Source organism: Anolis carolinensis, unplaced genomic scaffold (genome assembly GCF_035594765.1).
Source record: "Anolis carolinensis isolate JA03-04 unplaced genomic scaffold, rAnoCar3.1.pri scaffold_13, whole genome shotgun sequence".
In the NCBI taxonomy this organism is placed as follows: domain Eukaryota; kingdom Metazoa; phylum Chordata; class Lepidosauria; order Squamata; family Dactyloidae; genus Anolis; species Anolis carolinensis.
In genome coordinates, this window is record NW_026943824.1 from 16,331,126 (window position 1) to 16,346,836 (window position 15,711).

Sequence of the window (15,711 nt, forward strand, 5' to 3'; positions counted from 1 at the left end):
CTTCCCTCCATCCCCCAATTTCCTCAACTCCCAACTTTTATTTTTATTCTTTTCTCTATTTTTTTCCTTCTCCTTTTTCTCTTTCACCCAAACCCTATATTACCTATTTTATCATTCTGTAAATAAGTTATTTCATTTAATAAAAATTACAGTGGTCTCTCACTTATCCAACATAAACAGGCTGGCAGAACATTGGATAAGTGAAAATGTTGGATAATAAGGAGAGATTAAGGAGAAGCCTATTAAACATCAAATTAGATTTTACAAATTAAGCACCAAAACATCATGTTATACAACAAATTTGACAGAAAAAGTAGTTCAATATGCAGTAATGCTATGTAGTAATTACTGTATTTATGAATTTAGCACCAAAATATCACGATGTATTGAAAACATTGACTACAAAAATGTGTTGGACAATCCAGAATGTTGGATAAGCGAATGTTGGATAAGTGAGATTCTACTGTACTGTATTTATGAATTTAGCACCAAAACATCACAATGTATTGAAAACATTGACTACAAAAATGTGTTGGACAATCCAGAATGTTGGATAAGCGAATGTTGGATAAGTGAGACTCTACTGTACTGTATTTATGAATTTAGCACCAAAACATCACAATGTATTGAAAACATTGACTTCAAAAATGTGTTGGATAATCCAGAATGTTGGATAAGCAAATGTTGGATAAGTGAGACTCTACTGTACTGTATTTATGAATTTAGCACCAAAACATCACAATGTATTGAAAACATTGACTACAAAAATGTGTTGGATAATCCAGAATGTTGGATAAGCGAATGTTGGATAAGTGAGACTCTACTGTACTGTATTTATGAATTTAGCACCAAAACATCACAATGTATTGAAAACATTGACTACAAAAATGTGTTGGATAATCCAGAATGTTGGATAAGCAAATGTTGGATAAGTGAGACTCTACTGTACTGTATTTATGAATTTAGCACCAAAACATCACAATGTATTGAAAACATTGACTACAAAAATGTGTTGGATAATCCAGAATGTTGGATAAGCGAATGTTGGATAAGTGAGACTCTACTGTACTGTATTTATGAATTTAGCACCAAAACATCACAATGTATTGAAAACGCTGACTGCAAAAACATTGGCTACTAACAAATTGACTACAAATAAAGATAGAATTGCGTAAAATTAACTTCCAGTAACATTTTTGGAAATTAAGTCTATAAAAATTCATTCCTTGCTACCTAGAGAAACAGCTGTGGATCCAGGCGGGAGGATAATCCAGAACGTTGGATAAACGAAGTTGGATAAGTGAGACTCTACTGTTATCATAAAAAAATCTGCTTCGGAGTCCCAAGGAAGTGCCTTCCTTGGAGACTTCTAAACAGAGGCTGTATGGCCATCTGTTGGGGTTGCTTTGATGGTGCTTTTCCTTTATGGCAGGGGGTTGGACTAGATGGCCCGTGTGGTCTCTTCCAACTCTATTATTCTACTAGCTGTGCCCGGCTACGCGTTGCTGTGGCTTTTTTAAGGTGTTTCCGTGTCTTAGAGGGGGGGGAATCCTTTGTTGGGAGGTGTTAGGTAGCCTAGATTGTTTCCTGGATGGAATTCCTTTGTTTTCAGAGTGTTGCTTTTTATTTTGTGTTTTGAGATGAGAGAGTGATGAGTACCGAATAGGTTTGGACCTTGAAAGAGTGGGTGTTTCCCTGTTTTGGGGGGGGAATCCTTTGTTGAGCGTAAGAACGTAGACACGTGGATGAGGGGTTGTGTTGTCAATTTTCTAGGTTGGGGGGCCTTTAGTTTTATTGTTTTGCCGGTGGAGCGACGCCATTATCCTTTTATATATATACTAGCTGTGCCCGGCCACGCGTTGCTGTGGCAAAGTGGTGGTGGTATTGGTTAAAAATTGTTGCGTAATTTTTATTTGATGTTATTTGTATTTTTTAATTAATTTAATTGTAAGTTATCTTTTTATTTATTACATTTTATTATTTTCTTGTATTATTTTTAGTTATTTTCTGTTACTATAGTATTTTATTGTATTAATTTTTTAGCGTTTTTAATTATTTTTTAGTGTATTATTATTATTATTATTATTATTATTATTATTATTATTTTCGTGTCAGGAGCAACCGGAGTTGCTTCTGGAGTGAGAGAATTGGCCGTCTGCAAGGACGTTGCCCAGGGGACGCCCGGATGTTTTGATGTTTTACCATCCTTGTGGGAGGCTTCTCTCATGTCCCCGCATGGAGCTGGAGCTGATAGAGGGAGCTCTCCCCGGGTGGGATTCGAACCTGGCAGCCTTCAGGTCAGGTCAGCCTTCAGGTCAGCAACCCAACCTTCAAGTCACGAGGCTTTTATCCCCTAGGCCACCGGAGGCTCCAGCATTATATAATGTGTGTGTGCTTATCCATATTGGCAAATGAAATAAAATGATTTTTTATTGGGTTGCTAGGAGACTGTTGGAGGAGCTTAGCCTTCTAACTGGCAGCAATTGGATAAAAGCAATTATTCCTCTCTCTCTAATTAGGGCTTTATTTTTCTTTTCTTTTTGTTGTATCAACCTAGAGCCGTGGATGATGGGTTGTGTCGTCAAATTTCGAGGTTGGGGGACCTGTAGTTTTGTTGTTTTGTCGGTCGCCGTGATGCCATCACTCTTTTATATATATAGATATATATATGATTCGAAAGCAAGGCATCTGCTTCTGGCTGGAGAAGACACGTTTGGGTCTAGCGTTCAGTGGTGACTCCAGAGGCCAACAGTGCCTCGTGCATTTCTTAGAACCTTGTTTTGGAGTACAATGTGTTCTGTAGTAAACAGACAACAGGGTGCATTAAGGATTCCAGCTGCTACAGAGAGCCTGTGTAGGTTTAAGTCATGCCTTTGAATCTATTTAAATGTTACAGCACACTAAGGGGCATCGCCAGACATCTGCGGTGTTATGCAAAGGCCTGTGCTGACCTAAGCAAGTGCCTACGGAAGAGCAAACCCGGGTTGGGTGAGCTGGAGCACAAGGCACAGCCTCCGGGATTGGGAGGGATCTATCACAAACAGCAGAAAGCCTAGTCGTCCCCCCATTCACCTCTATCAGGTTTCTCGGAGAGATTGGATCTTGTGTGGAATGCAGCCAAAAGGAACCGTACGTTTCAAAACAGCTCCAAGACACAACATAGTTCTTATTACTGTCAATCCACAGGGACAGATTTCAGCAAATGATTGGCTTAGATTGTATTGTCTACAGCAGGGGTCCCCAAACTAAGGCCCGGGGGCCGGATGCGGCCCTCCAAGGTCATTTACCTGGCCCCTGCCCTCAGTTTTATAATATAATATTTTTATATCAGTTTTAATAATATAATATATTGTATATACATATAATATGGATAATAATATTGTAATGTTATACAATATAACATTAATAAAAATACAATATAATAATATTAATTATATGTTATATATTACATATTATATAATAGTATAGTGGTATAGTTCAATATAGTAATATATAATGCTAATATTGTGTTATGCTAATAATATAATATATGGTATGTACATACAGCTGCTCTGAGTCCCCTTCGGGGTGAGAAGGGTGGGATATAAATGTAGTAAATAAATGTAGTAAATAAATAATTATTTTTAGACTTAGGCTTGGCCAAAGTCTGAAATGACTTGAAGGCACACAACAACAACAATCCTAATTAACTTGACTATCTCACTGGCCAGTAGCAGGCCCAAACTTTCCATTGAAATCCTAATAGGTTTATGTTGGTTGAAATTGTTTTCATTTTCAAATATTGTATTGTTCTTTCGTTGTTGTTGTTGTTGCACTACAAATAAGACATGTGCAGTATGCATAGGAATTTGTTTGTATTTTTTTTCAAATGATAATTTGACCCCTCAACAGTCTGAAGGATTGTGGACCGGCCCTCTGCTTCAAAAGTTTGGGGACCCCTGGTCTACAGAATGTTTTATTTACATAAACAGTATAGCACACAAATCATTCTGACTTGGAACGACTGCCTGCAGTAGTGTTATCTGGGAACAACAGAAGAGGATAAGCCGGGCTGTGGCGCAGCTGGTTAGTAACCAGCTGCTATAAATCACTACTGACCGAGAGGTCATGAGTTCGAAGCCCGGGTCGGGTTAAGCCTCCGACCATTAATAGCCCCGGCTTGCTGTTGACCTATACAGCCCCGAAAGACAGTTGCACCTGTCAATTAGGGAAATTTAGGGACGCTTTATGCGGGAGGCTAATTTACAACACCATAAAAACTGCCAGAAAAACACGAGGAAAGGAATGAGGAAGTACAGCCACTACTGGACGGTGAAGCAACAGCTCCCCCTGTGGCCGGAATCGTGAAGCTGGAAAAATGTTTAAAATGCCTCTGAGTCTGTCTAATGTATGTTGTTTGTCTGTTGGTATTGAATGTTTGCCATATATGTGTTCATTGTAATCCGCCCTGAGTCCCCTTCGGGGTGAGAAAGAAGGGCGGAATATAAATACTGTCAATAAATAAATAAATAATAAGGAAATAAGACACTTTCACTCAACAAATTCCTTGGCCAACGTTGATTAATTAAAATGTAAAATAGTGATCACAGTCTTGCAACCAGTAAACTTAGCCTTATGTGTTGTCGAAGGCTTTCATGGCCAGAATCACTGGGTTGCTGTGAGTTTTTTTTTCGGGCTGTATAATAATAAATTTCATATCTGATGTACATGGATGACCTGAAGCTGTATGGGAAAACGGAAACTGAAATCCAGTCTCTAACACTGTCCGAATTTTTAGCACTGATATCAGCATGGAGTTTGGTTTGGACAAATGTTCGACAGTGGCATTGAAGAAGGGAAAAATCATTGAAAGTGAGGGCATAAATATGCCCAATGGCCAAACAATAAAGTCTCACCAGCCAGAGGCCTATAAATATCTGGGCATATTACAGCCGGACAACATCAAGCATGAACATGTGAAGACTGTGGTCAGCAAAGAATACACACAAATGGTCAGAAAAATTCACAAAAGCAAGCTCAATGGAGGCAACACCATCAAGGCCATAAACACCTGGGCCATACCTGTCATAAGATATACTGCTGGCATCATAAACTGGACACAGATGGAACTGGACAATTTGGACAGAAAAACAAGAAATGCAAACTTACCACAGCTCCAGTTTGACCCTTCTGCCATCTAACAGGATAGTTGTGGTCTTATAGTCGATTCCTGTAATGAAAACAACAGAACTGTGATCACACAAAAGAAAACAAAAGGGAATCATTACAATTTCTGAATGTAAACCCTGTGTTTTTTCTTTATGCATTATGGAGTATTAGAGCACAAGCTTTTTATCAAAGAAGTACACAATCTAAAATTCAATGTACATGGAAACCAAGACAAAGAAAGGTAAACTGGAAAAAATGAATGAGCACTTAGGCTTAATCCCTTACTTAATCATTACTTGGTTCACAATGTAAGCATTTCTGTGGAATTCTGCATGAGATATTACAATAGCTGTCAATGTAAGTATAAAAACAAACAATCAAAAAGTGAAACAAGTAGGCAAACAGTAGCAACTACATTGTTGCAACCCATGTGCAAGCGATAGTGCAGGGGTCCACAAACTTTTTAAACAGGGGGCCAGTTCATGATCCGTTGGACCATTGGAGGGCCGGACTATAGTTGGTCACCAAGCAACAATAAATAATAATAATAATAATAAAGGCCAAGATCGAAAAATCATCTGTTGACCCAAAATGCAGACTGTGCAAGGAAACCGTACATTTGCTTGTACATACTCTCCAGGTTGGAACGCACTTGAAGAACAAGAACAGGAAACATTGAATAATAATAATAATAATAATGACCCAAAATGCAAACTGTGCAAGGAAACCGGCGAAACCATGGATCATATCCTCAGCTGCTATAAGAAAATTGCACAGACAGACTACAAACAGAGGCACAACTACGTGGTCCAAATGATTCATTGGAACTTATGCCTCAAGTACCACCTCCCAGCAGCAAAGAACTGGTGGGATCACAAACCTGCAAAAGTATTGGAAAGTGAACATGCAAAGATACCGTGGGACTTCCAAATCCAGACTGACAAAGTTCTGGAGCACAACACACCAGACATCACAGTTGTGGAAAAGAAAAAGATTTGGATCATTGATGTCGCCATCCCAGGTGACAGTCGCATTGACGAAAAATAACAGGAAAAACTCAGCCACTATCAGGACCTCAAGACTGAACTTCAAAGACTCTGGCAGAAACCAGTGCAGGTGGTCCCGGTGGTGATGGGCACACTGGGTGCCGTGCCAAAAGATCTCAGCCGGCATTTGGAAACAATAGACATTGACAAAATCACGATCTGCCAACTGCAAAAGGCCACCCTGCTGGGATCTGCACGCATCATCCGAAAATAAATCACACAGTCCTCGACACTTGGGAAGTGTTCGACTTGTGATTTTGTGATACGAAATCCAGCATGTCTATCTTGTTTGCTGTGTCATAATAAAATAATAATAATAAAAAGAGGGTTGGAAGAGACCCTTTGGCCCATTGAGTCCAACCCCCTTCTGCCTTTGTGCACCAAAATCACAAGCAAAGCAACCCTGACAGATGGTCTCCCCGCCTCAATGTTAACAACAACAACAACAACAACAACAGTAATAAATAGGGTTGGAAGAGACCCCTTGGGGCATTTAGTCCAACTCCCTTCTGCCTTTGTGCACCAAAAGCACAAGCAAAGCAACTCTAACAGATGGTCTCCCCGCCTCAATGTTAATAATAACAATAACAACAACAACAACAACAGTAATAAAGAGGGTTGGAAGAGACCCCTTGGGCCATTTAGTACAACTAACAACTACAACAACAACAACAACAGTAATAAAGAGGGTTGGAAGAGACCCCTTGGGCCACTGAGTCCAACCCCCTTCTGCCTTTGTGCACCAAAAGCACAAGCAAAGCAACCCTGACAGATGGTCTCCCCGCCTCAATGTTAATAACAACAACAACAACAACAACAAAGAGGGTTGGAAGAGACACAACAACAGTAATAAAGAGGGTTGGAAGAGACCCCTTGGGCCATTTAGTCCAACCCCCTTCTGCCTTTGTGCACCAAAAGCACAAGCAAAGAACCCGACAGATGGCCTCCCAGCCTCAATGTTAATAATAATAATAATAATAATAATAATAATAACAACAACAATAACAATTGCAAAAGGCCACCCTGCTGGGATCTGCGCGCATCATCCGAAAATACATCACACAGTCCTAGACACTTGGGAAGTGTTCGACTTGTGATTTTGTGATATGAAATCCAGCATATCTATCTTGTTTGCTGTATCATACAATAATAATAATAATAATAATAATAACAACAACAACAACAACAACAACAACACAGTCCTAAGCACTTGGGAAGTGTTCAACTTGTGATTTTGTGATATGAAATCCAGCATATCTATCTTGTTTGCTGTATCATACAATAATAATAATAATAATAATAATAATAATAATAATAATAATAATAACAACAACAACAACACAGTCCTAAGCACTTGGGAAGTGTTCGACTTGTGATTTTGTGATATGAAATCCAGCATATCTATCTTGTTTGCTGTGTCATACAATAATAATAATAATAATAATAATAATAACAACAACAACAACAACAACACAGTCCTAAGCACTTGGGAAGTGTTCGACTTGTGATTTTGTGATATGAAATCCAGCATATCTATCTTGTTTGCTGTGTCATAATAAAATAATAATAATAATAATAATAGTTAGAAGAGAAGACGAGAACCCTTGGGTCATTTAGCTAACCCCTTCTGCCTTTGTGTTGTGGGGGCCGGATAAATGGCTGCGATGGGCCGCATGTGGTCCCCGGGCCTTAGTTTGGGGACCCCTGCGATAGCGTGTGAAAGGCAAGGGGTTCCCCTGCAAACCTAATATAGTCATATAGCCTGAAAGACTCACAGCAACCCAGTGATTCCAGCCGTGAAAGCCTTTGACAATACAATGCCCGGTTTAGGTCTACAACTATTTAGCTGCTCGTGATCCCTTGATTTTATCAGTTTTAAACTTATTTATTTATGCAATGCTTTTGAGACAAAATAAAATAAAAGCAGAAGCAACCTTCAAGGCTCAATGCATGCATACGACGGTGCCGCTAGGTGGCCCCACGACCTAAAGGCTTTGGGAAGAGTCCTTTGTGCTGCACGACTCACAAATTGCTGTGGGAACTGCTGGTATTTATCTCAACTGACTACAGACATTAAAATAACAGGCATGTTAAACAACCATATATACTATTCAGTCTTTTTTCCATGTTGCCATGTGCCTTCCAGTTGTTTCCAACGTACTGCAACCCTAAAACAAGGAGATTGGTTCAGAGGGATAGGGGGTTAATGATCATTATATATATTGTTATGTATAATGCACTAATAACAACAACAACAACTTCGGGGTTGTTGTATGTCTTTCGGGCTGTGTGGCCATGTTCCAGAAGCATTCTCTCCTGACGTTTCACCCACATCTATGGCAGGCATCCTCAGAGGTTGTGAGGTACCTCACAACCTCTGAGGATGCCTGCCATAGATGTGGGCGAAACGTCAGGAGAGAATGCTTCTGGAACATGGCCACACAGCCCGAAAGACATACAACAACCCTGTGATCCCGGCCATGAAAGCCTTCGACAACACAACAACAACTTCATTTTTATACCCCGTCTCTATCTCCCCAAAGGGGACTCAGGGCGGCTTACATGGGGCCAAGCCTGAAGAAAAACAATAGCAATATAAAACACAACAATAGACAAGAGACATGCACAATTATAAAAATTTAAACATTACCCAATAAAAACAATTAACAAAAACTAATAAAAACATGGATTAAAACGGAGAGGTTGTAAAAGTAGACTGGGTAAGGTACACCATACAGCCAATTCTTACGGTGCCAGAAGTTATGCAACCCCATCTCTATATATAAAAGGGTAATGAAATTTCGGCCTAGGACAAAACAACAAAACTACACATCCCAGAAACACTAAACTTGGCAGCACAACCCCTCATCCATGCCTCTACGTTCATACAACAAAAAGAAAACTAAAGTCCTAATTAGAGTGAGAGAAATAATTGTTTTTATCCAATTGCTGCCAGTTAGAACGCTAAGCTCCGCCCACTTGGTCTCCTAGCAACCCACACAGCCCAGGGGACAGGCAGAGTTAGGCCTCACTTAGGCGTCTTCCACACTGCCTATAAAATACAGATTATCTGATTTTAACTGGATTATATGGCAGTGTAGACTCAAGGCCCTTCCACACAGCTATATAACCCATTTATAATGGACTTAATGTAAGGTAAAACCTTTACACTTTACCTTAACTACCACCAATTCCTCAATACTTTATTTCCCATACCACCAGACTTTGCCACAGCAACGCGTGGCCGGGCACAGCTAGTGTTATATATTTGAACTGGGAAATTTTACTATAATAGACTATAACACTACAAACTGAATGTTGAAAAAGTACAAGTTTACACATTCGGTTATTTGGAAGTACAGTAGAGTCTCACTTATCCAAGCTAAACAGGCCAGCAGAAGCTTGGATAAGCGAATATCTTGGTATAAGCCGACCCGAATATAAGCCGTGGCACCTAATTTTACCACAAAACAACGGGAAAACACAGTAGCAACAATAATAGAGAAAAATAATAAATGTAATAATACCAATAATAATAGAGAAAAATAATAAATGCACCATATATTCTCGAGTATAAGCTGACCCAAATATAAGCCAACCAGGACCCTCACTCGAGTATTTATTTATTTACAGCATTTATATTCCGCCATTCTCACCCCGAAGGGGACTCTGGGCGGATCACATTACACATATAAACAAACATTCAATGCCTTTTAACATAGAACAAAGACAAGACAAACATAGGCTCCGAGTGGGCCTCGAACTCATGACTTCCTGGTCAGAGTGAGTCATTGCAGTGATTCATTGCAGCTGCTCTCCAGCCTGCGCCACAGCCCGAGTATAAGCCGAGTGGGGCTTTTTCAGTCTTAAAAAAAGGGCTGAAAAACTAGGCTTATACTCGAGTATATACAGTAATTTACGACACCATAAAACCTTCCAGCAGCGTGTGGGAGAATGAGGAAGTACTCCATCAAGGACTCGGTGTCACAACTGGACGGTGAAGCAGCTGCTTCTCTGGAATCAAGCATACTCTCATGAAGCCGGAAGCTGGGATGCTAAATTACCTCTGTGTCTGTCTATATATGTTGTATGTCTAATGGCACTGAATGTTTGCCATGTATATGTGCATTGTGATCCGCCCTGATTGAGAACGGAGGAATATAAATACTGTAAATAAATAAGCAAACACTACACATGGTAGCAAAAAGCAATATGATTACTTATTGTATTTTAGCCTTCCTGAAGTTGAAGTGGATCTAATGTATAGCTATGGTCCTTTGCTCTGAAATCTGCCTCTTTCAGTTGTCACTGAAATCCACGTTTGTTCCTTCAATTTGCAGGCCTAGTTATCTCCGGCACGATCGCAATATATATTTTTTTCTTATTACATGCCTTTCTTGCAATCGGCACAGATTTTGTTTTTGAGAGACTGCCGTAATTTATGCAATGTTTCCTAGAAGCAAGCACCTTGGGAAAAACAGATGCTAATCTGACTAACTGACTTTACACAATCCATTATTTTTATTCTCCCACCAGTAACCACAAAGCTGTTAAGTAAGTTGTGATCAAGTAGATGAATTTTGATACAGATAAAAGACACAGGTTATTATAGGGCAGACAATTTCGCCAGTGGTCAATGCCAGAAGTTAGTAAGGAATGATATTTGGGATTTAACAAATTTCCCACTCTAAAGCTATTATTTCAGATGGCCATTTCGATGCAATTTCCTACATGACAGCATTTATTCTGCACGGAAATGGATGCTACAACTTACGGGCTATAAAAGGATGTTTATTCCCTGCAGACTTTGAAGCAGGATATTCATGGCACAACAGGAAGCTGCTACTGAAGGAAATTGGACACACAGATTTACTACTTTATTGAGAGATATGGTTTAAATGAGACTTCAAGGTTTCTAATTACAGCAGTCCCCGAGACAATTTAGTAATTCTCTTTGTAGTTTATTTTGCCGTCACGAGGTGCCATGAATTATGAAATGGAAGCCAATGAAGGAAGGAAGTCCGTCTGCCATTATTCATGTGCTCATTTTACCCTAATAGTAATGGTATATAATGGTATATATACAATACTAGCTGTGCCCGGCCACACGTTGCCGTGGTGAAGTATGGTGGTATGGGAAATAAAGTATTGAGGAATTGGTGGTAGTTAGGGTAAAGGGTCCCCTGGGCTGAGTGGGTTGCTAGGAGACCAAGTGAGCAGAGCTTAGCCTTCTAACTGGCAGCAATTGGATAAAAACAACTATTCCTTTCCCTCTAATTAGGACTTTCTTTTTCTTTTCTTTTTGTTGTATCAACCTAGAGGCATGGATGAAGGGTTGTGCTGTCAATTTTCGAGGTTGTGGAGTGTTTACTTTTGTTGTTTTGTCCACTGCCGTGATGCCATCACTCTTTTATATATATAGATAATTTACAATAATATATTATAATATAATATATTGCATATACAGTAGAGTCTCACTTATCCAACATTCTAGATTATCCAACGTATTTTTGTAGTCAATGTTTTCAATATATTGTGATATTTTGATGCTAAATTCATAAATACAGTAATTACTACATAGCATTACTGCGCATTAAGCTACTTTTTCTGCCAAATTTGTTGTCTTCATTTGTAAAATCATAACCTAATTTGATGTTTAATAGGCTTTCCCTTGATGCCTCCTTATTATCCAACATATTCGCTTATCCAACATTCTGCCGGCCCGTTTATGTTGGATAAGTGAGACTCTACTGTATTAGTATCAATGTTATATGTATACACAATATATTCAATTACAGTAGAGTCTCACTTATCCAACACTCACTTATCCAACGTTCTAGATTATCCAACGCATTTTTGTAGTCAATGTTTTCAATATATTGTGATATTTTGGTGCTAAATTCATAAATACAGTAATTACTACATAGCATTACTGCGTATTAAACTACTTTTTCTGCCAAATTTGTTGTCTAACATGATGTTTTGGTGCTTCATTTGTAAAACCATAACCTAATTTGATATTTAATAGGCTTTTCCTGAATGCCTCCTTATTATCCAACATATTCGCTTATCCAACATTCTGCCGGCCCGTTTATGTTGGATAAGTGAGACTCTACTGTATTAGTATCAATATTATATGTATACACAATATATTCAATTATTACCATAGCACCGTATTAGTAAATGAAAGAACAATACAATATTTTAAAATACAGTAGAGTCTCACTTATCCAACATAAACGGGCCGGCAAAATGTTGGATAAGTGAATATGTTGGATAATAAGGAGGCATTAAGGAAAAGCCTATTAAACATCAAATTAGGTTATGATTTTACAAATTAAGCACCAAAACATCATGTTATACAACAAATTTGACAGAAAAAGTAGTTCAATACGCAGTAATGCTGTGTAGTAATTACTGTATTTACGAATTTAGCACCAAAATATCATGATGTATTGAAAACATTGACTACAAAAATGTGTTGGATAATCCAGAATGTTGGATAAGCGAGTGTTGGATAAGTGAGACTCTACTGTATAAACAATTTTAACCAACATAAACCTATCAGGATTTCAATGGCCCCGTTTTTAATATTGTATGATTGATGTTCATTTTAATGATTGTTTTTACTGATGATGATGTTTTTATTGGGTTAATTGTGTTATGGCTTTGTGATTTATATTTGATTGTTGTATCAGGCATGGCCCCATGTAAGTCGCCCCGAGTCCCTTCGGGGAGACGGGGCGGGGTATAAAAATAAAGTTGTTGTTGTTATTATTATTATTATTATTATTATTGGAAGTCAAGTTAAGTAGGATTGTTGGTATTGTGTGCCTTCAAGTCATTTAAGACTTGGGGTGAGGCGAAGTCTAAAACTAAGAGTGGGGGCCAGGTAAATGACCTCCGAGGGCCGCAACCGGCCCCCGGGCCGTAGTTTGGGGACCCCTGATATAGACAGTTCTGCTTCTAGATTCTGCATAAGGCAGATTCCTGTACTTGAAGTTCTGGTCTTTTAGTGAGCAACAGGACTAACCTGGATAGAAAGAGACCAAAAAAAAGGGAGGGCGACTAACTGCATATGGGGAAGGCATTATGATTCTGCTTCTCTGCTAATGTTTTGCAGATGCTGAACATCATAGGATATATATACTGTTACTTGCGTCTGTTGTCCAATACTCCAGAGAAGAGAATGGCTTCACATGACTCATTTCCCTACTATGCAAACCGACAGAACACTGCTCCAAAAGGAACAAACTAGATATGAATTAACTGCAGTAGCCAGATTTGAAATTACAGGGTTTGATTCATGCCATATCATGTCTCATGTTTAACTTGCCTTCAACTGAAAACCACATCTGATTGTGCACATGGACAGAAAGGCCTTCACATCAGGGATGGGTTGGGTATTTACGGAATAAAGTCTCCTCTACTACGTTATTTTCCAGATTCTCACAAAGTGTTTCACTAAAAGAGATAATCTATAGCCATGGGACGCAAGCGGAGTATAGCGGTTTTTCTCCCAGAGCTTCAGCACGACTTGCGAAGACTCCCAGTCAGGAGAAAACACTCAACACAATACAGTAGAGGAGGGGTCCTCAAACTTTTTAAGCCGAGGGCCGGTCCAAAATCCTTCAGACTGTTGAGGGGCCGGATTAGCATTTGAAAAAAATACAAACAAATTCCGATGCACGCTGCATGTCTTATTTGTAGTGCAAAAACAACAACAACAACAAGAACAATGAAAGAACAATACAATATTTAAAAATAAAAACAATTTTAACCAACATACATTTATCAGGATTTCAATGGGAAGTGTGGTCTTGCTTCTGGCCAATGAGATAGTCAAGTTAATTAGGGTTGTTGTTGTTGTTGTTGTTGTTGTTGTTGTGTGCCTTCAAGTCATTTCAAACTTTGGGTGAGCCTAAGTCTAAAATTTATTTATTATTTATTTACTGCATTTATTTACTACATTTGTATCACACGCTTCTCACCCCAAAGGGGACTCGGAGTGGCTTACAAATTATATGTACATACAATATATTATATTATTAGCATAGCACAATATTAGCATTATATATTACTATATTGAACCATACCACTATACTGTAATATTATTAGTAATATTATATGTAATATAGAATATATAATTATTATTATTATATGGTATTATTATTAGTGTTATATTGTATTACATTATAATATTATTATCAATATTATATGTATATACAATATATTATATTATAAAACTGAGGGCGGGGGCCAGGTAAATGACCTCAGAGGGCCACATCCAGCTCCCGGGCCTTAATTTGGGGACCCCTGCAGTAGAGTCTCACTTATCCAAGACTCGCTTATCCAAGGTTATCCAAAGCATTTATGTAGTCAATGTTTTCAATATATTGTGATATTTTGGTGCTAAATTCGTAAATACAGTAATTACAACATAACATTACTGCACATTGAACTACTTTTTCTGTCAAATTTGTTGTATAACATGTTTTGGTGCTTAATTTGTAAAATCATAACCTAATTTGATGTTTAATAGGCTTTTCCTTAATTCCTCCTTATTATCCAACATATTCGCTTATCCAAGGTTCTGCCGGCCCGTTTAGCTTGGATAAGTCAGACTCTACTGTATGTACAATGCGAAGAGAGCAAAGCTCAAGAAAGTGAGCGCTGTCTTAATGCAACAAGAAAGTTTCGCATTACGCAGCTGCATCCATGGATAACACATAACAATTGCTATTCATTCCCCCCAAAAAGATGAATCCTTATTGAGTTTCCACTTGTAATTTAGTAATCTTGTGGGCAAGCATGTGGACAATTTCAATAGAAATTTCAACCATGAAAATGGACACAATATTAAAAACTCTAGAATAAAGAACAATACTCAGAAGACAGAGAAATTCCAGACAGGAAACAATCAGGGCTTGCTAACACCTCCCAACAAAAGATTCCCCCAGGCAGGAAGCAGCCAGGCTCTGTGAGGGCTGTTCGGCAGTGGAACTCTCTCCCCCGGACTGTGGTGGAGGCTCCTTCTTTGGAGGCTTTTAAGCAGAGGCTGGATGGCCATCTGTCGGGGGTGCTTTGAATGCGATTTCCTGCTTCTTAGCGGGGGGTTGGACTAGATGGCCCTTGAGGTCTCTTCCAACTCTACTATTCTATGATTCTATGATTCTATGATTCTATGATTCTATGATTCTATGATTTGAAGCTGCCAGGTCATTCAATGCTAATCAAGTTGGCCAATGGGAACATTCACACTGGCCTCCAACAAACAAGAGTTCTTTCTCTTACCCTGGATATTATTGCACAGATATATAAACCTCCCTTGCCTAGTTTCCACCAGACCTCACAACCTCGGAGAATGCTTGTCATAGATGAGGGTGAAATGTCAGGAGAGAATGCTCCTGCAACATGGCTAAACAGCCCAAAACTCACATCAACCCTTTGTCAATATAGTTGCTTTCATGGTTCATTGCAACAAGGTAACAACAATACTAAAGAATGAAAAATGTCT

At 38.8% G+C, this 15,711-nt stretch overlaps 1 protein-coding gene across 1 annotated transcript in view; it reads right to left on the reverse strand.

The window, feature by feature from the left end:
• rab40c (RAB40C, member RAS oncogene family) overlaps positions 1-15,711 on the reverse strand; it is a 45,414-nt gene that overhangs the window by 16,909 nt on the left and 12,794 nt on the right. Inside the window, exon 3 of the mRNA XM_062964216.1 lies at positions 5,149-5,209. Within this exon, the coding sequence (XP_062820286.1) occupies positions 5,149-5,209 (61 nt within the window). The remainder of the gene's footprint in view (positions 1-5,148; positions 5,210-15,711) is intronic.